We start from the raw sequence: 27,491 nt of genomic DNA on the forward strand, positions 1-27,491 counted from the left end.
TGTCCAGACCTGGCCACAGGAAGATCTGCTGTATGCCTTTTCCCCATGGCCACCACTGGATGGGATCATCCACAAGATAACATCACAGGGGGCTAGTATTTCTAGTGGCCCTGGACTGGCCAAGAAGGCCATGGTACGCAGACATGTGAAGACTTCTTGCAGGGAAGCCTCTGTGCCTACCTCCACACAGGGACCTTCCCCTGGCAAGGACCGATCCTCCACGAAGACCCAACTCTGTTCTTACTTATGGTCTGGCCATTGAGAGGACATGCCTGTCCAAGAGCAGATATTCTAAGGCAGTGATTGACTCCTTGCTCCGAGCTTGCACGTTTTCCACGCCTCTGACCTACATACAAATATGGAGAATATTCGAAGCCTGGTGTGAAGACCGTGACATCCTTCCACGGACAGTCAAAATCCCCATAATCCTGGAATTTCTGCAGGACAGCTTGAAGGTGTTGTCTCTCAACTCCCTCAAGGTTCAGATGGCTGCACTGGCCTGCTTCAGAGCCAAAGTGGATGGCATCTGTCTATCATCCCATCTAGACACATCTCACTTCCTGAGAGGGGTCAAGCAAATCTGACCACCACTAAAGTGGCTGGTGCTCCTATGGAATCTCAATCTAGTACTAGACTTCCTAGCGGGAGCTTCCTTCAGACCTACACATGGTCTGTCACTACGACTCCTGCCCTTGAAGACTGCATTCCTAGTGGCAATATGTTCAGCCCGCCACATCTCCGAGCTTCAAGCACTGTCCTGTCAGGATCCGTTCCTCAGGTTCACGCCGGGATCATACAGCTCCGCACTGTCCCCTCTTGCCTTCCCAAGGTGGCCTCTCACTTCCATCTAAACCAAACCATCTCGCTGCCATCTCCAGACGAACATAAGGACTTGGAAGACTTACGCCTTCTTCGCCATCTTAATGTCTGCAGACTCCTAGTCTAACTGGAAAGATCGGAATCTGTACGAACGACGGACCACCTGTTCGTCCTTCACAGCAAGAAGAAACTGGGAATCAGCCTCGCTGGCAACCATAGCCCGCTGGATCAAGGAAGTTATCAAGGCTGCCTAAGTAGAGGCAGGGAAGCTTCCACCTCTACAGGTCAAGGCCCATTCTACAAGGGCCCAGGCAGTGTCCTGGGCAGGAACCAAGATGCTGCCACCCGCTTAGATCTGTCGGGCGGTGACGATCTGTGGAAGTGCCGATGACACCTTCTCTGCCCCCACCTATAGCTGCTCTGACCTCGCCACTATAAGGGAGGAACTGGATGGATTTATCCACCAGGCAGTGAGAGAAGCTCTCCGGGATCTTCATCTATAGACGCTAATGCCTGCTCTGATACCAGTACCGGTACTGGACCTTTCAATATTCCAACCACTGATGTCTAAGCTCGATGCTCTAATCTGTGCTCTTCCAGTACAGCCTATCACTCAGATTCCAGTCTGTGACTATAATGCCTTGGGTGCTTCTCTGCCTTCTGAACCCATGCCAGGGCCCTCCAGACTTTCTTGGCTGAGAATCCCGGTCTCCCCATCGATACCATTCATTTTCCCACAAAAGCCATCGATGTCTCCTCCAAGGCACCCTCCATCGGACTTTTGGAAGATAGAGACACAGACACATCTTCAGAGGACATCCTGTCTGAGCCGTCACCCCAGAGGACTTATCTTTTACAAACTTTGTAAAGGAGATGGCTGACACTATTACTTTTCAGCTAGTGTCAGAAGAAGATACCAGACAAACTTTAGAAGTTTTACAGTTTGTGGACCCTCCTAAGGATGTCCTAGCAATCCCTGTCCATGAAGTCCTGGTGGACTTGCAATACAGATTATGTGAATATCCATGTTTAGTACCAACAGTAAACAAAAGAATGGATACCACCTATCTGGTAAAACACATCCTAGGTTATCAGAGGGCCCAACTCCATCAATCTGTGGTGGTTGAATCCACCCAGAAAGTCTAAGCAGATACAGCCCCAATCATAGACTCCTCCAGGCAAAGAACAAAAGTTCTTAGACACTCTAGGAAGGACATTTTTTTTTTCTCCAAGGTTCCATGCTGAACTCCAGAATAGTATCTCATCAACTGTATGACTCAGTATCAACGTAACATATAGAAACAAATGCAACAGCTTGCTGAGTCTTTGCCTCAACAATATCAGGATGCAGCAAACATCATTCACAAGGGTCTTGAGGCAGGAAAGCACAAGGTACGTGCTGCCTACGACAGTTTTAAAACCTCCTCAAGAGTAGCTGCATCAGGAATCGGGGCACGTCGCTGGGCCTGGCTCAAGGCTTCAGACCTCAGGCCAGAAGTTCAAGAAAAACTGGTGGATCTACCCTGTGCTGGCGATAACCTTTTTGGAACAAGGGTTCAAGACTCAATAGCACAGTTAAAAGAGAACACTGAATCTGTGTCAACTCTACTATTCCACAGGACACCATCTGCCACACCTCACAGTGAGGAAGGACACCAGAAAGCCCTACTACAGACCACATAGGTACCACCCACCACCACCCTGTGGTAGAGCATCCAGACCGGTGCAGAGATTTCAGCCTAGATAAGAGAGCTTCCAGGCCTCAGGCCCAGCATCAGGATTTTGAAAACCTGCCAGAGGTCAGCAGCCGCTCCACCAACCCGATCCCAGAGTTACCAGTGGGAGTTCGGGTCTGTCTTCCATCCCCATTGGTCAAACATTACAAGAGTTCAATGGGTACTATGAATTATAACACAAGGTTACCATCTGGATTTTCTAACAGTACCAAAAGACTCTCCACCAAAGGCTTTGGATACACAAAGATCATATCACTCTTCTACAAGCAGAATTATCCACCCTTCTGAGAGCCAGGGCCATGGAACCAGTTCCCTGACCTAGCAGGTCAGAGGATTCTACTCCTGCTATTTTCTCATTCCAAAGAAAACAGGAGGCCTCCGAAATCTCAACAAATTTCTATGGAAAAAAAAGTTCAAAATGGTTTCCTTGGGCACCATGCTTCCCCCTTCTACAAACAGGAGATTGGCTCTGTTCTCTGGATCTTCAAGACACGCTCACATTCCAATATTCCCTTCTCATCGCAAATTTCTGCATTTCCTAGTGGGGCATCAACATTTTAATACAGATTTCCACCATTCGAGTTTTCATAAAGTGCCTGGCAGTAGCAGCAGCGCACTTACACAAGGAAAGGATATGTCTTCCCTTATCCAGACAACTGGCTCATAAAAGACCAGTCAGAACAAGGAGCTCTCAACCTCTACTCGTTGGGATTTCTAATCAATTACCAAAAATCCCACCTCATGCCAAATCACCTACTGCAGTTTATCAGAGCAGAGTTGAACTCATCAGCTTTCCTTCCAAAGGACCACACAGAGACACTTTCCACATTAGCACAATCTCTGCGCACAAGAGACATTGTAACAGCCCATCAGTTCCTAACTCTGCTGGGCCATGTGGCTTCAACAGTTCGTCACTCCCATGGCCAGATTAGCCATGAGTAACACAATGGACATTAAAATCTCAATGGATCCAAGCCATTCAACCTCTTTTGCCTCTAATACAAATAACCCACCAGTTACGTTCATCTCTTTGGTGGGCGAACATGAGCAACTTGTGCAAAGGTCTATCCTTCCAACAACCAGTTCCGCAAGTAACTTTAACTACAGATGCATCCACTTTGGGTTGGGGAGCACACAGACAATCTCCAAACTCAAGATACTTGGACAAAACTCGAAGCAACATTTCAAACCAATTTCCTGGAGCTTCGAGCTATACATTATGCTCAGTGTTCAAGGACTGCCTTTCACACAAAACTGTTCTTATACAGATGGACAACACAATAGCCATGTGGTACCTGAACAAACAGGGAGGTACGGGCTCTTATCTCCTTTTGTCAAGAGTCACAGATTTGGGACTGGGCCCTCACACATTCCATATTTCTCCGGGCCACTTATCTAGCAGGCATCCACAACTTTAGTTGCAGACCGCCTCAGTCGTCTGTTCCACCCTCACGAGTGGTCCCTGAATCCCTTGATAACGACCAGGATATTTCAACGTTGGGGTCACCCAACAGTGGACCTCTTCGCATCCAAACTGAATCACAAAGTGGACAGTTCCCTGTACGTACCCGGATCAGTCCAGACCATGGGTTAAGCCCCCGTTCCAGCAGGTGGAGACAGACCAGAATTCTGAGGCTAGCCCATATAAGGACAGAACCTACCCAGGAACCCTCGGTATTCGTCTGTCTCCAGCAGGTGGAACACCTCACCCTTGGTTCCCTGTTTAGCTTGCCTTCTGGGTTCTTTCTGCTTTCTTAAGGGCAAGCACACGCAAGTACCTTTATAGTTTGCTTTCTTTAAAAAAAAATTTTTTTTTTCAAAACTGAATTTTTTTCTCATGTTTTGTGTTAGGGTAGACATTTGTCTCCCTCGCTCTTGGGGTTCCTAGGGGGGCTTTGCCCCTTGATATTTATCAGCCTAGGTTCCCTTCCCGGTGACCTGTGTGGGTGATACTGGTGGTGCCAGTCCCTCTCCCCACTTATCTGCTGCTGTGCCCTGAGATGTCCATTCCTCTGTTGTGCTTTCAGGGATGAGTTTCATTCCCTTGACTCTGTGTTTCAAATATATTATCTCTCTGAAATTTTTTTTTTTTTTTTTTTTGAGACCTCTTTTTCTACACTGTTTCTTAAAAAAACAAAACAGTTAATTGCAACAGTTTTGATTTTTGTGAGGAGAGAGCGGGGTTCAATCTCCCGCCTTCCTCCTCTGGTGCTCCCAGCTCAGCTGTTTTTCTAATTACATCGCTGCTCCTTCCTCATGCCCCAGCCACTTTGCGGTGTTGCCTGTGGAGAGTCTGCCTCCCGACTCTCCCGCGAAGGTGTTTGTTCCAGGTGCCTTTCTGGGGGTGAAGGCTCCTCTTTTGAATCGCCTTCAATTCAACCCCGGGGAAGGACTCCCCACCATGCTGCAAAGCTGTTTCAGTCTTGGGACCACGGCTGCGGCGGCCATTTTGAATTTTTCAGATCCTTCTCTTCCTGCTTCTCTGGGGGCAGGAGACTTAATTTCTTCGCGTTTCCCCCCCCCCCCCCCCCCCCCAAAAAAGAAAATTCGGCCCGGGCCCGTTTTTCTTCAGAATTTATCCTTTTAATGCATGAGTCTTATCTGGCCAGTCTGCAAAGGGAGGTGGACCCCCCCCCCCCCCTGTGGTTCCCCCTACGCAATCCCTCCTAATTTTCCTAGGCCTTTCCCCGAGGTTGGTTCTGACCCTCAGGGCCCTGTTAGGGTTTGTTTAGTCCCTGGAGCCCCCCCTCCCGCGGCAGACCCTTCTCCCCCTCCTGCCTTGGACCCGCCTGATGTTGGGGATGATGAGGATGATTCCACACCCCCCCCCCCCCCCCTTAGAGGGTGGTGATCCGCGTGTTCTCCATTTATTCCGGCGGGAAGAGTTGGAGCCTTTTATTCCCTTCATTCTGGAAGAACTGGGAATTGATGCCCCCCCAGATGATTCTGTGGCTGCAGCGATGACGCCAAATGCAGACCCGGTCCTGGCGGGACTTAGGGCCTTACCGCGTACTTTCCCTTTTCATCCTATGCATCGCTTGCTCCTCAGGGAATGGGAATCTTCGGAGACGGGTCTCCGTGTTGGGAGAGCTATGGATAAACCTTACTCACTCCCTGAGGACTGCCTGGACATGTTAAAAATTCCCAAAGTGGATTCTTCTGTCACCACGATGACAAAGCACACTACCATCCCAGTAGTGGGTGCCACAGCATTACGGGATGTACAGGACCGTAAACTTGAATTTTACTTAAAACGTATTTTTGAGATCTTAGCTCTTGGTGTCCGGGCGACAATTTGCAGCAGTCTCGTGCAGCAGGCAAGTCTTAGGTGGATGCAACAATTACTCAGCACCCAGGGCATCCCGTCCTCAGAGGCTGAGCAAGCTGAACGTTTGGAGGGTGCCATAGCATATGGTGCAGATGCACTATGATTTGCTTCGGACTCAAGCTAAAGCTATGGTTTCTGTGCTATCTGCCAGACGTCTTCTCTGGTTGTGCAATTGGTCTGCTGATGCTTCTTCTAAAGCTCGGTTGGGCAATCTTCCTTTTAAGGGTAAGTTGCATTTTGGTGAGGACCTAGAACAGCTTATTCAATCTTTGGGGGAAAGCAAGGTTCATAAGCTGCCAGAGGACCGTCCCAAACAGTCGAAGTCCTTCTTTCCGACTCGTTCTCGCTTTAGGGGGAATTGCCGTTATGTTAGCAGAGCCCGTGGATCTTTTCCCAGGGGTGGGATTTCCAGGTCGCGGTCTTGGTCCCATTCCTTTTGCGGCCATCGAGGCTTCCGAGATGGCCATCAGCAGCCCACCACCTCCAAGTCAGCTCCCCAATAAGATCTGGCCGGTCCATTCCTCCACCCGAAACTTAGGTGGTCGTCTTTCCATGTTTCTCGGAGTGGGCCAAAATAACTTCCGACCTCTGGGTCCTCGATGTGATAAAGCACGGTTATGCATTAGATTTTGCCAGACACCTTCCGGATCTCTACATAGTTTCCCCTTGCGGCCATTCCAAGTGACCGGTTTGCCATACCCTGTTGAATCTTCAGGAGCTGGGGGCAATTATTCCAGTTCCGGTACACGAAAGGGGCGCTGGCCAATATTCAATTTAGTTCGTTGTTCCCAAAAAGGACGATTCTTTCCGTCCCATTCTGGATCTCAAAAGGGTGAATCAGGCCCTCAGGGTTCCCCATTTCAAAATGGAAACCCTCCGGGCGGTAATTGCAGCGGTTTGTCCCGGGGAATTTCTGGCTTCCCTAGATCTGAAAGAGGCTTATTTTCACATCCCCATTCGTCAGGAACATCAGAAATTCCTTCGTTTTCAGATTCTAGGTCAACACTTCCAGTTTCAGGCCCTCCCGTTCAGTTTCGCTACTGCTCCCCCGCACCTTTACCAAGATCATGGTAGTCATTGCAGCGGTTCTTCGCCGGGAGGGGATTTTGGTCCATCCTTATCTGGACGATTGGTTGATAAGGGCCAAATCTGTCTCTGCACACTTGCAGTGGACAGAGTTTTGGCACTTCTCACATCTCTTGGTTGGATAATCAATTTCTCCAAAAGCTCCCTCCAGCCCTCGCAAGAGCTGGAATTCTTAGGCACTCTTTTCAACACTCGGATCGGGAAGGTTTTTCTTTCAGACTCGAGGACAATCAATCTGATAGATCAGTTGAACATATTTGTTTCTCTCCCTCTTCCCATGGTGTGGGATTACCCCCAGATTCTTGGGACCATGGCCTCCACAATCTATCTCGTTCCCTGGGCGTTTGCTCATATGCGTCCTATCAGACAATTCCATCATGGTAGCTTACATAAATCGACAGGGGGGAACTCTAAGTCATCTAATGGCGTTAGAGACCAGAAAGCTTTTTCTTTGGGCCGAGAAGCACTTGGATCGACTGGCAGCTTCCCACATAGCAGGCAAAGAGAATATTCAAGCCGACTTTCTCAGTCGTCAACATCTTGACCCCCGGCGAGTGGGAGCTGTCACTCGAGGCGATGGACTTAATCGTGCACAGGTGGGGTCCCCCTCATCTGGACCTCATGGCGACTGTAGCCAACGCCAAGGCTCCCTGGTTCTTCAGCCGATGGAGGGAGCATTGTTCAGAAGGGGTGGACGCGCTGGTTCTTCCCTGGCCCTCCGACGTCCTTCTCTGTGTTCCCTCCGTGGCCGTTAGTGGGGAAAGTTCTTCGAAGAATAGAACTCAATCACGGTCCGGTCATTCTCGTGGCCCCGACGGCCGTGGTTCGGATCTGGTGAATCTCTCGGTGGACGGACCTCTTCGTCTCGGTCATCTGCCCCATCTTCTGCGACAGGGTCCTGTATTTTCAGACCAGGCGGATGGCTTTTGAACAGAGACATTTAAGGCGCAGAGGTTATAAAGATGAAGTTATTGCCACCCTTCTCAGGGCCTGCAAACAATCCACTTCTCTTACTTATGTGAGAGTCTGGAAGGTTTTTGAGAATTGTTTGTGAAGAGTTGGGTGTTTCGGCTCACTCGCCTTCTGTTGCAGTTTTACTTTCTTTTCTTCAGCATGGTCTCTCCAAAGGTCTTTCAGTTAGCTCTCTACGCGTTCAGGTCTCTGCCCTTGGTTCTCTCCTGGGCACCATTGAGGGTCGGCCGGTTGCCTCTCATCCGGATGTTGTGCGTTTTTTCTTAGAGGCGCAAAGCATTTAAAGCCTCCTGTTCGGTCTATTTGTCCTTCGTGGAGTTTGAATTTGGTGCTTCGAGCTCTGTACAGCTCCGTTTGAGCCCTTTCGTCGTGCCACTCTCAAAGACTTGACTCTCAAGACTGATTTCCTGGTTGCTATCTCTTCCGCCAGGAGAGTGTCTGAGCTTCAAGCTCTTTCCTGTAGGGACCCTTTCTTATGTTTTTTGGACTCTGGCGTTTCCCTAAGGACGTACCTTCTTTCTTACCTAAGGTTGTCATCTTTTCATGTTAACCAGTCCATTGAACTCCCTGCTTTTTCACCAGAGGATCTAGCAGCTTCTGGTAATAGTGATCTCCGTAGTCTTGACGTCAAGCGAGTCTTGTTGCATTATCTTGAAGTCACTAATGATTTTCGAGTTTCCGATCATCTTTTTGTTCTGTGGAGTGGTCCCAACAGGGGGAAGCAAGTTTCTAAGGCTACAATTGCTCGCTGGTTGAAGGAGGCGATTTTCTTCAGCCTACATTTGCAAGGGCCGACCGGTTCCTGAAGGCCTAAAAGCTCATTCTTTACGTTATCAAGCGACTTCTTGGGCGGAGTCTCAATCGGTGTCGCCTCAAGAAATATGTAGGGCGGCTACAGGAAATCTTTTCATACTTTTTGCTCGTCACTACCGACTCTATGTTCAGGCTCCAGCCTTTGGTTCCTTTGGTCGACAGGTTCTTCGAGCGGGACTGTCTGGGTCCCACCCTCTATAGGGAGCTTTGGGACATCCCATGGTCTGGACTGATCCGGGTACATACAGGGAAAGGAAAATTAGTTCTTACCTGATGATTTTCGTTCCTGTAGTACCACAGATCAGTCCAGACACCTGCCCGTTCTTATTCTGCCCGCTCGACTTGTTCTAGTTTTTTCCTTCTTACAGGTTTTTTTCTCTATTTTGCCTCCTGCATCTTCTTCTGGGATTTACTGTTTAGGCACCGGAAGCATCTTTACGATCAGGGGTAGTTATCCAAGAGCGTTTTTAGTCACACAGTTCTTTCAATGTTTATCTCGTTTTTTAAATTATATTTATTTATCCTGGTACTTGCTTGATCTTATACTTTTCTGCTTTGACAATAGTTATACTGAGGGTTTCTGGGTAGGTTCTGTCCTTATGGGCTAGCCTCAGAATTCTGGTCTGTCTCCACCTGCTGGAACGGGGGCTTAACCCATGGTCTGGACTGATCCGTGGTACTACAGGAACGAAAATTATCAGGTAAGAACTAATTTTCCTATTCTGCTCCCTGCACAGACAGAGAAACCAGTTAGCCAAGGATGCCTTTGCTCGCCCTTGGAATTCAGGTCTGCTATACGCGTATCCCCCGATACCGCTAATATCGCTCTAGTGAAGCTCCAACAAGACAAAGGGTCAATGATACTCATAGCCCCGTATTGGCCTCGACAAGTATAGTTTCCGATACTTTTCGACCTATCTATCAGAGACCCGATTCGAGTGGGTACATCACCCACTCTCCTAACTCTATCAGGGCAGGTTGTGCCATCCCAACCTTCAATCCCTATCTCTAACAGCCTGGCTGTTGAAAGCTTAATCCTGCAACCATTCAATCTTGCAACTGTGTCTCAAGTGCTTGTAACTTCACATAAACCTTCCACACAAAAAAAATCTATCTGTCTAAGTGGAAAAGATTCACCATGTGGTGTGCTCAAAAAGGTATTGACCTCTTTTCCTGCCCCACATCATCTTTTAGACTCTCTGGCATCTTTCAGACTCTGGTTTTCAGACGTCATCAGTAAGAGTACACCTGAGTGCTCTCAGCTTACCATCATACAATAGGGGATGCACAGATATCAGCGCAGCCCCTTTTCAGTAGATTTATGAGAGGTTTAATTCACCTTAAACCCCCGCTATGGCCACCAGTCACAGAATGGGACCTTAATGTGGTACTAACAGGACTCATGCATTCTCCCTTTGAACCCGTGGATTCCTGTGAGATTAAATTTCTTACATGGAAGTCTATATTCCTAATAGCCAATACCTCGGCTAGAAGGGTTAGTGAGTTACAAGCACTTATCACATACTCACCTTATACAAAATTCTTACAAGACCGAGTGGTACTCCATACTCACCCTAAATTCCTTCCCAAGGTGGTTACAGAATTCCACTTGAATCAATCGTCTCGCCTACGTTCTTCCCAAGACCTCTCTCACCAAGGTGAGAGGGCTTTGCACACCTTAGACTGTAAACGTGCACTTGCATGTTACTTAGACCACACTGCAGTCCAAAGGAAATCCACTCAACTCTGTTTCTTTTGACAAAAACTAACCAGGTAGAGTAGTGGGCAAACAAACTCTCTCCAACTGGCTAGCAGATTGTATGGAGAGGAAGGCCTGCTATGAAAAAGCAGGCCTTCCTCTCCAAAGACGAGTGAAGGCACACTTAGTAAGAACAATGTCAACCTCAGTAGCACGCTATTGTTCAGTATCAATAGCTGACATATATGTAAAGCTGCAACATGGAGTTCTCTTCACTCCTTTGCAGCTCATTACTGTTTGGACAAAGAAGGAAGACAAGATTCAGCCTACGGACAATCTGTCTTAAAACAAAAACAAAAAAAAAACTTGTTTCCAGCATAATCCCAACTCCTCCGCATCCAAACTGCTGTGATTTCAGGCTGCCTCACTTTTTTCCAACAGTACACTAGTTGTTTGTGCCATTGCACAAGTTGTTAGCTGTTGGTCCAATACAATAGTGACTCAGCCTGTAGCTTGCTAATCATCCTGCTTGTCCTGTGATAAAGCAAAATTGCTTACCTTGTAATAGGTGTTATCCCAGGACAGCAGGATGTAGTCCTCACGAAACCCACCCGCCACCCCACGGAGTTGGGTCAGATACCTTTTATTTTGTTTTTGCTAACGCTTATTGCTACACACGAGACTGAAGGGAGATCCCTGTGGCTCGAGGTATCATGGCATGCTGGGCATGCTCAGTATGCCTGTCAAGTTTCTAGAAACTGACAAGTTTTCCGTGATAGGGCTCAGTCCAGTGACATCACCCATATGTAAGGACTACAGCCTGCTGTCCTGGGATAATACCTATTAGAAGGTAAGCAATTTTGCTTTACCCCAGACAAGGTACTGCAGGTAATCCAAGCACTAAAACCTTATCACCAGGGTTATATGGTTTTTCAAGCAAGTACTATCGAAGGCTTATCTGTACTAGCTGACTCCCCTATCTTTCTTTAATTTTATTAGATATGGGGGCTGTTTTCATCTGCGTTCTAATGTGGCAGGGATTACAGTGACTGCCAAATCTGGCAGAGACTCCACACTATGCAGATCGTACAGACACATTTCTCTAACTTAGACCTCAAAATTTTGGCCCACATCATTGCCATTGCTAGAACCCCCCCCCATTTCCTTAGTTCATTCGGATCAAGTGGAGTTTATCACACAGCGAATGGCTGCAGACAATGTACGCAAAATTGACTTGATGTTCTTCCTTTGTACCCAACATATTTCCCTCTGTGCTTCTGTCCATTGACGCAGAAAGCCTTTAACCTAGTCAATTGGCCGTTCCTTTTCCATACCTTACAGAAGATGCAATTTGGCTCTTTCTTCTTGCAGTAGGTGAAACAATTATATAATCATCCAAGAACAAAGGTGAAAGTCAATGGCAGCTAGGGACCCAGTGGCTTTTTATTTTATTTTTATTTTTTTGTGCAAATGCACAGGTGAAACACTTTCTAGATTCTCTTCTTTGCTTGAACTTACTGCTTGAAAACTTATGTTAGAGTATTCTGCTAAGATTTATGGAATATTAAGACCCATCACACATTGGGAGGAAGATTTGGGGACAGTCTTAGGCCCTAAAACTTGGGGCATTTTTAGAAATGCTGGTAAATGCTCCATTTCTGCTAAACTACAAGAGCATTTCCTAGCGTGTTGCAGATGGACTCAGGACCAATGGGTATAGTGTGCTCCAGATAGCAGTTGGAGACCGAGTTAGATTTCAATCTGACGTCAGCACCAGTACATATACCCGTGCAGGAAACTCTGCTCTTCAGTATTTTCCATCTCCATAGCAGTTCGGGACTCTATACACACTTGCACAGCGTTAGAGTATTCAAACCAAAGAAGAGAGAAAAATTCCAAGCAAAGAAGAAATCTTAACCTCTCCAGACGAGCCCCGCTGTCATGCAGGGATACATAAGGTTCCTTCCCCAGTTGAGAATTTCAGAGATGCCTTAGAGGTAGGCCTCAGTTCAGTAGCCAGTTCCCGGCATGGACTTAGCCCCCGGCAATGGGAGCAGCTGAGGCAGCGGGTGCAATACCGAGCGAGGTGGTGAAGGTACATTTCTCCCCCCCCCCCCCCCCCCCCCCCCTGCAGCCGGAGACCACCTGGAATGAGACTGGGAAACGCCGAGACAAGGTAAGGTAGAAAACTTTCTCTAAGTCTCTGGTCTCCAAGGCTCGGATAGCCACACAGATCGCCAGCCTGCGTCTGTACCATCAGTTTGATCAGCCCAGTCTGGGCTAGACCCCATTCGGATTCGAGGGCCCTCCCAGGTGGAGACCCTCCAGGGTGGTCACCATCTTGCTCGCCGATGCCATTTTCCCTTGATCGCTGTTCTGTCCGCCTAACTGAACAGACTATCCGGGCACACAAATTACTCGTGCGCACAACGGTGCCGGGCACACACAAGTTAAGGCTATGCGCACAGCGGTGCGCGCATCTCTGCCTACACCCGGGGTGCATAACTAAGCCTCCCGGCGCGCACATTAAACGCACAGTCCGAGGTTTCAACGACTTACATGCACAAAACCATGGCACCACCAACCAAGGCACCAGCCCTCTGCCCAGCCTGCCACATAAGAGCTGCACAGCACAAGGCGGCCATGGCCCTGTGTCTACAGTGCAAGGAGGCCCTAGGAGAACCTGGACAAGACCCTCCCCAGCCAGTACAAGAATCTGGATCCACATACAGTACCCCGGACCTCTCTATCCCCAGCATGACCCTCCCTCAAACAGGAGAAGTCCATTAACTGCTATTAATCAAGTTGACTTAGGGAATGACCTCTGCTATTACTGGCATTAGTAGCATGGGATCTTCTTAGTGTTTGGGTACTTGCCAGGTTCTTGTAGCCTGTTTTGGCCACTGTAGGAAACAGGATGCTGGGCTTGATAGACCCTTGGTCTGACCCAGTATGGCAGTTTCTTATGTTCTTGTGATATCTGCAACATAACCTTAATTTTATGACTTCCTCCAGGAACTTGTCCAAATCCTTACAGGAGGAACTGTTCCTGAGAGTCAGATCTCCAGGTGAAGAACCTGTGCTAGATAGGCCTCGCCATTCCCTAGTGTCAGATTCAGCAAGCAGCCATTCCTCCATTTAGGACCCACAAGCAGCCTCGGTTCTTCACCTTGCCATACTGTGCCAATGAAGAAAGGTCCACTGTATGCATCTCAGGATGCATACAGCCTCTGGAATTCCATTTCCCTGGTACAGAACTGGGACAGGAAGAGGCCCAACCTCATTGCATGCCATCCAGGTTAGAGCCGAAAGCTATCATAGGAAGGCTCTCCTGCACCCAGGAAGGAACCCACTCTGCCATCTTCCCAGACAGGTTTCTTCCCTGATCTCTAACCTTATCCATGGGTCTACCTCCTGAGGAACCCCTGGACTTATCTCCACCTAAAGAACTTACCCATTTTCACCATGAGTTTAGAGTTGATGGTACATTGAAGGTTGACATTCATAAGATACCTCACTCACATTAAGGTGTTTCGTATCTTGAAGATATTGGACATCCCTTCCAAACACACTGCGTTACCATCTCATGCAGTTTTGGATGCAATATGGCTGACGTCTTGGGAGTCCCTGCAATCTAACCTACTTGTAGCAAGGAAACTAGACCTTTAAATTCAGTCTGAAAAAATCTCTAGGATATGGAATGGTCCATTACCACATAATTTCAGTAGTGGTGGAATTCATCATGAAGGCAAAAAATTTAAAACTCCATTCCAATACTCTTCCAGGCAAAGACAACTTTGGCTGGAAGGTGTGGCAAAGCTCCATGCTAACATCTCGTATTGAGCACCAGTTCTATAGGGTGTAATACATATGAGTACCTTCAACAATTGAAGCAGTTTGTCAGGTTAGAGACCAGTGACCAGAACATCACAACCGCTCCAAGGTCTAGAAGATGGTCTTGGGCATCTGCTACGCTCCGACCATGAAGCTTTTGAAATGTCTTGCACGTTGGCAGCTTGTTGCTGCCCGTCATGGCGTGATTGAGACGGTGCAATTAGGGAATATATGCATGAAAAACTTGCTGACCTACCATGTTTATTAGAGAATCTGTTTGGCAGTAAACTAGAGGAAACAATCTCACAAATCAAGGAGCAAAATGTTGCATTGCAGTCCTTAACACTACCAACAGACCAGCCACCCACCTTCAGGTGATACTACTCAGTATAAAAAGCCATACTTCCAGAGGAGGTCCTACAAACCATACAGTCAGTACAGATTTCCCATGTACCAACAGCTTTGCTCTAAGCCTCAGCAGAAGGGGTGTCAATGTGATCGTAAATCGCAGAAACAGTAATGAGCACCACCAAAAAAATCAGGGTTTTTGAAACCCAGCATGTGGTCAGGGGTAGAGTGACCAGTTACTACACAGCGTGGTCCCATATAACATCCGACTGCTGTATGCTAAATGTTACAAGTATTGCCTGAATTTCAATACCCCCACCTCTGCAAGATCTCTCTCTGGTTCTTATATCTGGAAGCAGAAAAGTTACTGACACAAGGCCATTTAACACCTCCCATTGTCTCATATCAACAGAGGTTTCTATTCCCAATAGCATATACGTGGTCTCCAGCCTCTCAAAAAATCACTCCAAAAAGCGAAATTCAAGATGACTCAAGTAGATATTGCCTTTCATACAGCCAAACAATTGGATGTGTTTGCTCAATATGAAAAATGCATATATGCATGTTCCAATACACCAGTCTTGTTGGCAGTACCTATGTTTCCAGATTGGAACCAAGCATTACCAATACAAAGTACTCCCTTCGACTCTCCTCTGCCCCGAGTCTTCACAAAATGCTTGGCAGTGGCTGTGGCCCACCATTGCTAAGATCTATGGATTTTCCCTTATCTTGACAACTGACTGTTTCTCTGAACACAGGACCTTCAAAGCACAATACAATGCCTAGGGTCATTGGGCTTCCCAATAAAACTACAAAAAGTCAATATTCGAGCCAGCTCAGGTACTTCAGTTCAGTTCATAAGAGCAATAATAGACTCCATCTGTGCAGAACCATTTCTACCCAAGGACAGAGCACAGCACCTGCAGCTTCTGGCACCATGATGCCAGTGCACAAACTTCTAGTCCTAGGCCATGTGGCAGCAGCCGTTCATGTAACATCCCTATCCCATCTCCACAAGTGATTGCAGTGGGGCTTGAAAGCCCAGTGGTAAAAGTTCCTTCAGCCACTGTCTACAAAAGGGGTTCTAACAACCTCCATGAAACAGAATATAAACTAGTGGCTAAAGCCAAAGATGTTGGAGGAAGCACCTTTAAAGGCCACATTTCACCAGCTGATCCTTGCAATGAATTTTTCACCCTGGGGGTGGGGAGCACTCCCATTTCAATACAAGCCACAAGGTCAGTGGTCAATCCAGGAATCTACTTATTCCTGTATTACTGGAACTCTGGGCAACTTGCAATACCTTACTGGTGTCTGCACACTTCAAGGAAAATTGGTAACGATCCATACAGAAAATCAAGTGGCATGTGGGTTTTTTTAAAACAAGGTTCAGGTTTTTAATCTTCTACGAGGAGTCTATCCTGATATGGGAATGGCCAACCCAGCATTCAGACAACCTATTTTCCCACAATAGCAAACATATAGGTGGACAAGCTCAGCAGAGGGTTTCATCCATACAAATGGACACTCAACCACAACATAGCAAACTTCTCCCAGTGGAGAGATCTGTACATAAATCTTTGTAACAGGAACATACAAAGATTCTGCTCCCTTCTGCCCAGTGCAATGAGGGAGTCACAGGATGTGTTCCTTCTGTTGTGATCAGCAGGTCTTCTATATACCTTTCCGCCAATTCTTCATTGCATGAACTATACCGAAGTGCATACAAGACAAAGGGGACATTATTCTCATAGCCATTCCATGGTTTTCTCGCTCACGATGATGCTGTCTTGTGCAACCCTGTCCAACCTCAGAGACTTCTGGAGAATCATCCAGATTTCCTAACCCATGAGGACAGGATGCTCCTCTATCTACACCTTTCCTTGCTACACCTCACAGCTTGGATGTTGAGCGTGAAATCTTAACACCAATACAGGACTCTCTCTCCTTTTCAAGAACTATCCACTTGCAATTATTCCTTCAAATGGAAATGCTACTCAGTTGGTGTCTCACTCTAGTGATCCTTTTTGTTCCTCTGGGCACTTAGCTATTTGACACCTTTCTCAATCAGGTCTATAGACCTTGTCCTCAAGAGTTCATCTTAGCACTATTGCAGCATATCACTATAGACTTGAGCTCTCCATCTTAACATAGTCTTTGATCTCACATTTCAAGAAAGGTTGCTTCATCTACAGCCTCAGTACAAAAACCACTAATGCCTAGGGGTGTTAATATAGACCTGATGGCTCTGTCAAGCCAGTTAGAGGTACTGTTCATAACAGTTCAAAAGTACCTAGCATGAAGTTATATTCCTAGTAGCAGTTGCATCCACAAGGTGAGTTGAACTACAAGCCTTAGTTCATGTCTCACCTTATCTATAGTTCTTCCATGATGAAAGTAGTGCTGTGGTGACTTGTGATCTCCCTACCAACTTTCTTTCTGAAGCCACATCAAAACAAAGCCTTTATATATTTGACTGCAATTGAGCCCTTGCTTATTACAATGAGAACACAAGGTCAATAGCTTCCCTAACAAACTGGGAATTGCAGTGACTAAACTGTATCCAACAGTGCTATGCCTTGGCTTCCATACCTCTGTCTAGTTCAGTCAAGGCTCAAGTACAATCCACTGCCTCTTCACTAGCACACCTCTAAAATGTACCTATTGCTGATGTCTACAAAGCTGCAGTTGGTCATTTCTTCATGCCTTCACAGCTCATTTATTGTGTGGATAAGTTTTCAGCATCTGACATTTCAGTGGGAAAAGTGTTTGAGCTCAGTAACAGACCACTAGAGGCCACCATTAAGGTGAATGTGTTGCCAAAAAGCGAAAAAAATGTGGTGACATGTTGCCGCAGCCCTTAGCTTGAGACTGCTCAAGACAGCATGGCTAACTCAACCTGCTTATCAACAGAAAAAAAGCAAGCTTGCTTACTGTAAATTATTTTGTGGATAGGATGAATTAGCCATATGTACCTGCTTGCTTCCCTGGCAGCCTCTAATCTCAGGAGCGCAGAAGTCCCCCTACACAGAATTGCCAAGTTCTGCGCAGAAAATAGCAGAGGAGACCCTGGCATGCCGCAAACGGAGCGTGTCCCAGATGAAGGCCCATGGGCCTTCATCTGGGACATCTTCGCTGCAAACGGAGTGCGTGCTGTGGCACATGTGGGATGCGCATCCTTTCACGGCATGCCGGTGAGGGAGGGGAGGGTGAGAGCATGGGGGGTGGGGATGATGCTTGAGTGTGGGTTTGAGAGAGGGAGCCTATATGAGAAGATTATGAAGGGATTGTGTATGTGTGAGACAGGTAGCCTGTGTGAGGATGTGTGTGAAAGAGGGGGGAGCTTGTGTGGGTGTGTATGCAAGAGGGCCCTGTATGAGGAGCTTGTGTGTGCGTGAGAGGGAGCCTGTATGAGGGTGTGTATGTGTATTAGAGAGAAGGGAGGCTGTGTGAGGGGCAGTACTGAGAACGGGGTCAAACTCTGGGACTGGCAATAGAGCAGAAGAGGTTGAGCCTAGAGGTGGAGGGGAGAGGTACTGGCAGGTGGGGCCTGAGTGCAAAAGTGGCCATGGGACTAGGGAGAGTGAGTGGAAAGGACACTTACAGTGAATTTCTAGGGAAGTTCTACATAGTTCAGTAAACTTTTTTTCTGTATTAAAAATGTAATTAGACTTATGTAAATTGTTGTTTTGACCAATAAAGTTTGTAGAATTCCCCCAGGGGTAGTATTTTCTCTTCTTCTACTTTTCCTACCTCCTCCAGTATCAATCTCCAGACATTATTTTGATTAGTTGCTTAAAAATGGGATATAACCTGTCGTATGTGTATATGCAGTTGTTGGCATCCAACTCTGAAAATGTAGTTTATAGACAGGTTTTTTTTCCATGAGAATTGTTCTTCACTTGTGCTAAGAAAAGCTATATGGGAAAAGAGGCAGTACCCCTGCTGCTGCTAGTGTGCTTATTTTTATACTCTTAAGAGGATTTTCAAACTCATATATGAATTTAACTTGGGCCCCCTTGGTAGCTTTGGTTGGAAATAAGAACATGCTTTAACTATTTTAACCTCTTGCTGCTGAGTTGCTATATGTAGTGATATTTATCCAAAAATATACACTCTGGTGCAGGTTATAGAAGATGGTGAAAGAAACTGCCTATTACGATATGTTGGGCGTGAAGCCCAATGCCTCCCAAGATGAACTCAAAAAAGCCTACCGAAAACTAGCACTTAAATATCACCCTGACAAGAATCCAAATGAAGGTGAAAAGGTAAGGTTTTCTTTCCTGCATGGTGGCACTTTCCTAGTGGACGTTTAAACTGGTTTGCTTGATATAGTAACTTAAACACTAGCAAACATTTTGAAATGTCAGCATGCATCTTATTTATACTTTTCATGCCTTCTTAATGTAAACTTAAGCTGAACTATATAAAATACAACATAATTGATACTACAAAATTAACAGTTCTGAATAAAACTATGCATTTTGGGCTTCGAACAAGATACCAAGATCTAATAGAACTGATAAAACATACTGTCAGGTTGTTATACAGGTAATTTCATTATTACTACTAGTGGGTGTGTATGCACTCCCCCTACTAGGTGGGGGGGGGGGGGGGGGGGGGGAGTCCAGGTCTAGCCTAACTCATGAAACCTTTTTAACCTCTCAGGCAATGTGCTTGAAGTATCTTATGAGAAGGGGAGCTATTTTAGATCTAATTTTTAGTGGAACACAAGATTTGGTAAGAGGTAACAGTGGTGGAGCCGCTTGGCAATAGTGATCATAACATGATAAAATATGAATTAATGCCTAGAAGGGGGACAATAAGTAAATCCATGGCTCTAGCACTAGTTTCTCAAAGGGTAAACTGATAAAATAAGAACATGCCATACTGGATCAGACCAAGGGTCTATCAAGCCCAGTATCCTGTCTCCAACAGTGGCCAATCCAGGCCATAAGAACCTGGCAAGTACCCAAAAACTGTCTATTCCATGTTACTGTTGCTAGTAATAGCAGTGGTTATTTTCTAAGTCAACTTAATAGCAGGTAATAGACTTCTCCTCCAAGAACTTATCCAATCCGTTTTTTAAACACAGCTACACAAATGCACTAACCACATTCTCTGGCAACAAATTCCAGAGCTAATTTGTGCGTTTGAGTGAAAGAACTTTCTCAGATTAGTTTTAAACATGCCACATGCTAACTTCATGGAGTGCCCCCCTAGTCTTTCTATTATCTGAAAGAGTAAATAACTGATTCATATATACCTGTTCTAGACCTCTTATGATTTTAAACACCCCCTCAGCCATCTCTTCTCCAAGCTGAAAAGTCCTAACCTCTTTGGGAGCTGTTTTGGTCGCCCTTCTCTGTCGCAACTATATTTTTTTTTTGAGATGCAATGACCAGAATTGTACACAGTATTCAAGGTGTGGTCTCACCATGGAGTGATAGAGGCATTATGACACTTTCCGTTTTATTCACCATTCCCTTTCTAATAATTCCCAACATTCTGTTTGCTTTTTTGACTGCCGCAGCACACTGAACAAATGATTTCAATGTGTTATCCACTATGACACCTAGATCTTTCTTGGGTGGTAGCACCTAATATGGAACCTAACATTGTGTAACTATGGCATGGGTTATTTTTCCCTATATGCATCTCCTTGCACATATCCACATTAAATTTCATCTGCCATTTGGATGCCCAATTTTCCAGTCTCACAAGGTCTTGCTGCAATTTATCACAATCTGCTTGTGATTTAACTACTCTGAACAATTTTGTGTCATCTGCAAATTTGATTATCTCACTTGTCGTATTTCTTTCCAGATCATTTATAGATATATTAAAAAGTAAGGTTCCCAATACATATCCCTGAGGCACTCCACTGCCCACTCCCTTCCATTGAGAAAATTGTCCATTTAATCCTACTCTCTGTTTCCTGTCTGAAAGGTGCAGCTACAAAGGTAGAGTGTACAATAGGTATGGACATGGTATTTAACAATCTTAGAAGCGCAGTCCAGATGTATTCCACACATTAAAAGGGAAGGAAGGCCAAATAATTGCTGTATGGTTAAAAGGTTAAATAAGAGGCTATTTTAGCCAAAAGATCTTCTTTCAAAAATCTGATGTAAATAGGAAAACACATTGACAAATTAAATGTAAAAGATTGATAAGAAGGCTAAAAGACAATTTGCAAAGAAGCTTGCTGTAGATGCAAAAACTTTTAAATATACATGAAGCGGGAAGCCTTCAAGGGATGTTTGAAGGAACATGTGCCGTGGTGACATGAACCTGCCTGGCAATGTCCAGGGACACAATTATGCCAGTCTAAGCATTAGATCCGGCAATCTCATTCCTCAGGAATGCTTCTTCAGACCTGGTATGCATCATAGCCAGGGGCATCTCGTAATGTAGTGGCAGCCAGAAGACAACCCTGGCTTTGAAGTTGGTCAGCCGACGTGACCTCCAAGACAAAGCTCACGAGAATGCCCACTAGTGGAACACTCCTGTTCGGAAGCGAACTGGATAAGTTAGCTGACAAGGGGGGCGAGTCCCCCAATACCCTGGCTACCGGAGGACAGAAACAAGAAGAACCTGCACTCCTCTCCCTGGGCACCCAAGAGCAGAGGATCTCAGCATTTTAGATCATACAAAAACACTCCTCGCACCTCGCCCCTCCAGCAGGGGACAGTTCTTTCAGAACAGACACAACAAAAGAGAAGCCGGCTTGGGCCCAGGCCCCAGCCATAATACTCAATGAGAATCAACAGATCCATCGGGAAGAACCAGTGTGGGCCTAACCTATTCCACCAATGATGGGTCGAAATAATATATGACAACTGGGTCCTAACCATCTGAGAGGGATACCATCTGGCCCTTCACAGCATCCCTCCGGACAAGCTGTGAATTTTCTGTGCCTCTCCCGCTCCAAAAGGACGGCAATGGAAACCACACTGTCAAAGCTTCTCGCCTTAAAGGTATTAGCACCGGTGCCCACGCACCAACAAAATTCTGGGCACCACTCATCTACGTCATTGTCCCCAAGAAAGAGAACATTCCAGCCCATCCTAGACCCCAAGATCTTCAATCACTGAAGGTATCCTGTTGTCGCATGGAAACCCTGCGATCGGTCATAAAGGCAGTACAACCAGGAGAATTTCCAACCTCCCTGGGTCTGTCAGAAGCCGAACCATCAGTTTCCTACGCTTCACAGTATTGGGCTATCCTACCAAGTTCCAGGCCCTACCGTTCGGGCCAGCTACGGCTCCCTGAACGTTTACCAAGTTCATGATGGTAGTAGTGGCGACACTGAGGAAAGAAGAAATCCTCATGCACCCATATCTGGATGATTGGCTGATTAGAGTGAAATAGCCAGAGGAAAGCTATCAAGCAACCACCAGAGTCATGAACCTACTGCAGAGCCTCAGGTGGATCATCAACACATCCAAGAGCTGGCTGCAGCCCTCCCAACTCTAGAACACCTGGGAGTCTGGTTCAACACAACGGAACAAGATTACCCTTCCTCCTACAAGGAGAAGAAAATGGATGGAACTACTACGAGCTTCACTGATCTCTGCTCTCCCCACGGCATGGGACTTACCCCCAAGTCCTCGGACTCATGGCTTTGACCATAGTAGGCATCCTGTGGGCAAGGGCTCACAGGCAACCCCTACAGCATTCCCTGCTCTCACAGTGGAACCAGATCTCAGAACTACTTCTTCCCTCCAACTACTGGCAGAAGTTCGGTGGCTGCAAGAAAACCACTTGAGCAAGGGAATAAGTCTATCCCCACCGGACTGGATCTGACACATCATGGATGCAAACCTGCGACAGTGGAGAGCCCACTGCCAGGAGCTAATGGCCCAAGGGCAATGGGTCGAAGAGTCTGCATGGAACATAAACAGATTGGAAGCACGAGCAGTCAGACCAGCCTGCCTACAATTCAGTCACTGACTCTGCGGCAAATCAGTCAGTAATGTCATACAACGCCACAACAGTGGCCTACCATCATGAACTTGTCTCTGGAATTACAACCCCTAATGAAGTGGGCAGAAACAAATCTACAAGGGATATCAGCCACCCACATCACAGGAAGAGACATCACTGCAGACTACCTCGGCAGAGAGTCTGGTCCCAGGGGAATAGACACTGTCCACCACAGCCTCTAGCTGATAGTGAACCACTGGGGGACCCCAGCCATGGATCACCTGGCAACCGGGTTCTTCACCCGAGCCCCCAAGTTCTACAGCCACAAATGGGAACTGCTGTCCCAGGGAATCGCGCCTTCGTCCACACATGACCACAGGAGGTCCTGCTGTACACCTTCCCTCCATGGCCACTACTGGGCGGAATCATCCGCAAGATAGAACACCACAGAGGGATAGTACTTCTAGTGGCCCCGGACTGGCCAAGAAGACCATGGCACATGGATATGCGAAGACTCCTGGTGGGGGAACCCTCTGCGTCTACCTCCACACAGGGATCTACTCCAACAAGGACCGATCCTCCATGAACATCCAACGAGGTTCTTGCTTACAGCCTAGCCCTTGAGAGGTCTCTCCTGAAGAGAGGATACTCAGGGCCAGTAATTGACACCCTGCGCCAGGCGCACAAGTTTTCCACATCCTTAACCTATATACGAATATGGAGAATATTTGAAGCTTGATGCGAAGACCTCTAAAGTGGCAGATATCCCTATTGAACTTCAACCGGATACCAGACTTCCTTGCTGGAGCCTTCTTCAGACCCACACGTAGCCTGACCCTACGGCTCCTGATCTTGAAGACTGCATTCCTAGTAGCAATCTGCTCAGCTCGCTGAATCTCCAAACTTTATTTATTTATTTATTTTTAGTTTTTATAAACCGACGTTCCTGTATAAAATACATATCACACCGGTGTACAGTGAAATAAAAACTGTCGCCACGTGGGTGGCTTACATTGTAACAAATAACATTTAAATAACAATATAAATACATTTAACATTTTAACAGATACAGTGAAGATTAGAGGAGATTTGAGGAGATTACAGTAAACAATCTGCATTATCATGCCAGGAACTGTTCTCCGGTTCACACCGGGATCCGTACAGCTACACACTGTACCCTCCTTCCTTCCAAAGATGGTTTCTCCCTTCCGTTTTAACCAGTCCATCTCACTACCATCCTAGACAAGAACAAGGGCTCAGACTCTTGCTGGCTTTGCCATATTAACGTCAGTAGACGCCTAATCTGATACCTGGAAAGATCGGAATCCGTATGAGAGACGGACTATCTATTCATTCTTCACAAGGGGAAGCGACCTAGCAGGCAACATAGCCTGCTGGATCAAAGTGATCAAGGCAGACTACGTAGAGCCAGGCAAGCAGCCTCTGCTGCAAGTCCAGGCCCATTCTGTAAGGGCCCAGGCAGTGCCCTGGGCAGAAACAAAGATGCTGTCACCTGTCGATCTGTCAGACGGCGACGTGGTCCTCAATCCATACCTTCTCGAGGTTCTACCGTCTGAATGTCGAGGCCAGATAGGACACATTTGCAAGGGCAGTCCTAAATGGACCACAGGCAGCCTCCCACCCATCTTGGGAGTAGCTTTTGTACATCCCACTGGTCCTGAGTCTATCTGCTACATGCTAGGAAATGGAGAAATTACTTACCTGATAATTTTGTTTTCCTTAGTGTAGACAGATGGACTCAGCATCCCACTCATGGCTGCCCAATTGTATGTGTGCACTCGGTGCAAAGAGCTCCTGGCTCTCAGGGAACAAGTCCGATCTCTGGAGGCTAGAGTAGCAGACTTGGAGGAGCTGAGGGAGACAGAAAGGTACATTGAGACCTTCAGGGACATAGCCAAATCCAAATCCATTCTGGCAGCCTCAGTGCTGCCTTGGATCAGAAAGGTCTCCCAATAGGAGAACATCACCCTGGTGTAGCAGGAAGTGATCCTGTAGCAAGGACCTGCTCTCCAGGTGATGTATTGTCCTCTCGCACTGAAGACAAATCTCCCAGGGCTACTGCCCAGGAGGGAAGGGTTAGGCCGGCCATCATAGTTGGTGATTCGATTATTAGAAATGTAGATAGCAGGGTGGCTGGTGGACGTGAAGACTGCCTGGTAACTTGCCTGCCTGGTGCGAAGGTGGCAGACCTCACGCATCACCTAGATAGGATTATAGACAGTGCTGGGGAGGAGCTGGTTGTCGTGGTACATGTGGGCACCAACGACATAGGAAAATGTGGGAGAGAGGTTCTGGAAGCCAAATTTAGGATTTTAGGTAGGAAGCTGAAATCCAGAACCTCCAGGGTGGCATTCTCTGAAATGCTTCCTGTTCCACGTGCTGGTCCCCAGAGGCAGGCAGAGCTCCAGAGTTTCAATGCGTGGATGAGACGATGGTGCAGGGAAGAGGGATTCAGTTTTGTAAGGAACTGGGGAAAGTTTGGGGAAAGGGGAGACTTTTCCAAAAGGACGGGCTCCACCTTAACCAGAGTGGAACCAAGCTGCTGGCACTAACTTTCAAAAAGGAGAGAGCAGCTTTAAACTAGTTCTCACATGATCATGGACGTATGCCCAAGCCAGCCTTAAGAACACAAGAAATTGCCATGCTGGGTCGGACCAAGGGTCCATCAAGCCCAGCATCCTGTTTCCAACAGAGGCCAAACCAGGCCACAAGAATCTGGCAGTTACCCAAACACTAAGAAGATCCCATGCTATTCGTGCAACTAATAGCAGTGGCTATTCCCTAAGTCAACTTGATTAATAGCCATTAATGGACTTCTCCTCCAAAAACTTATCCAAATCTTTTTTGAACCCAGCTACACCAACTGCACTAACCACATCCTCTGGCAACAAATTCCAGAGCTTTATTGTGCATTGAGTGAGAACTTTTTCCGATTAGTTGTACATGTGCTACTTGATAACGTCATGGAATGCTCCCTAGTCCTTCTATTATTCGAAAGTGTAAATAACAGATTCACATCTATTCATTCAAGACCTCTCATGATCTTAAAGACCTCTACCATATCCCCCTTCAGCCTTCTCTTCTCCAAGCTGAACAGCCCTAACCTCTTCAGCCTTTCCTTATAGGGGAGCTGTTCCATCCCCTTTATCATTTTGGTTGCCTTCTCTATATCTTCTCCATCGCAACTATATATATTTTTTTTTAGATGCGGTGGCCAGAATTGTACACAGTATTCAAGGTGCAGTCTCACAATGGAGCGATAGAGGCATATGACATTTTCCATTTTAACCATTCCCTTCCTAATAATTCCTAACATTGTTTGTTTGCTTTTGACTGCTGCAGCACACTGAGCTGACTATTTTAAAGTATTGTCCACTATGATGCCTAGATCTCTTTCCTGGGAGGTAGCTCCTAATATGGAACCCTAACATCATGTAGCTACAGCAAAAGTTTATTTTATTTTAAGTTTTTCTATACCTGCATTCGCGATGAAATCTCATCATGTCTGTTTACAATTAACAAGTGCAGAGGGTACAAAAAATAATAAATAATGATGATAAACATTAAACAAGTGAAGGTGAAAGGTTGCAGTTACAATAAAACAAGGGAGTTATACAACTTGGAACAGAGAAAAGAAGCTAGGATTTTAACAGAGAGAACAAATATGCCAATGGCGGCATTTGCAACATTAATGAATTACCCTGTTAAGGTGGAGTTATTAATTACCATGTTAAGGCCAAGTCTAAGCGATTAGGTTAATGATGAATTAAGGTTCAGTTTAGGTCTAGAAAGGCTTTCGAAAATAGCCACGTTTTGAGTCTTTTCCTAAATGTAGGAAGGCAGGATTCCTGTCGCAAATCTGGTGGGATGGAGTTCCATAGTGTTGGTCCTGCAGTGGAGAAAGCCCTGTCTCTGGCGGTTATGTGCCGAGTGGTTTTGGAGTGTGGTACTTGTAGGGATTCTCTGTAGGACTCTCTGGGTCTAGAGGAAGTATATTTTTTGAGTGGAATTTGAAGGTTAAGCGGAGAGTATTGATAGATGGCTTTGTAAATAGTGGTTATGGACTTATATATGATTCTGTAGTGAATTGGTAGCCAGTGAAGGTCTTTGAGGATTGGTGATATGTGGTCTCTTCTCCGTGTGTTTGTTAATATTCTCGCTGCCGTGTTTTGAACAATCTGAAGGGGTTTAGTGTGAGATGAAGGAAGACCTAATAGTATAGAGTTGCAATAATCTAGTTTAGCAAAGATTATTGATTGCAGAATAGTTCTGTAGTTGTGAAAGTGGAAAAGTGGTTTTATTCTTTTTAAGACTTGGAGTTTATAGAAGCAGTCTTTGGTTGTTTGATTTATGAATGATTTTGGGTTTAGCCTGTTATCAGTGATAGCTCCTAGGTCTCTTACTTGTGTAGTTTGTAAATTGGGTGGTGGATTTGTGTAGATGTTACTGTTTTCAGTGGAAATTAGGAGGAGAGGAGTCCGGTTTTTGTGTTTTGTTTTTTTTTTTTTTTTGAAGACAAGTTTCCCAGAATTCTAGAGTTTTTGTGTAGGATTCTTCGATGGGGATGACTATCTGGACATCATCTGCATATAGAAAGTGTTTAAGGTTTAGTTTGGTTAGCAATTGGCAAAGAGGGAGCAGGTAGATATTAAATAGCGTTGGTGAGAGGGAGGAGCCCTGCGGAACTCCAAAAGAGGAAGAATAGTGCTGAGATTCTTTGTGTAATTTGACCTTGTATTTTCTGTTCCCCAGGAACGATTTGAACCACGACAATGCTGTTCCTGTTATTCCAATGTTTGCTAATTGAATGAATTAGTAGGGTGGAGTGGTTAACCGTATCAAAGGCAGCTGAGAGGTCCAAAAGGATCAGTAAGTAAGCGTGACCTTTATCCAGGCCCATAAGGTAGTC

The 27,491-nt window shown here is 46.2% G+C and overlaps 1 protein-coding gene across 1 annotated transcript in view; it reads left to right on the plus strand.

Moving 5' to 3' along the window:
• The window catches only part of DNAJA1 (DnaJ heat shock protein family (Hsp40) member A1), a 74,314-nt gene that overhangs the window by 13,709 nt on the left and 33,114 nt on the right, over nt 1-27,491 (plus strand). The window contains exon 2 of the mRNA XM_029604077.1: nt 18,762-18,903. Within this exon, the coding sequence (XP_029459937.1) occupies nt 18,772-18,903 (132 nt within the window). The 5' untranslated portion in view covers nt 18,762-18,771. The remainder of the gene's footprint in view (nt 1-18,761; nt 18,904-27,491) is intronic.

Source organism: Rhinatrema bivittatum, chromosome 1 (assembly GCF_901001135.1).
Source record: "Rhinatrema bivittatum chromosome 1, aRhiBiv1.1, whole genome shotgun sequence".
NCBI lineage: Eukaryota > Metazoa > Chordata > Amphibia > Gymnophiona > Rhinatrematidae > Rhinatrema > Rhinatrema bivittatum.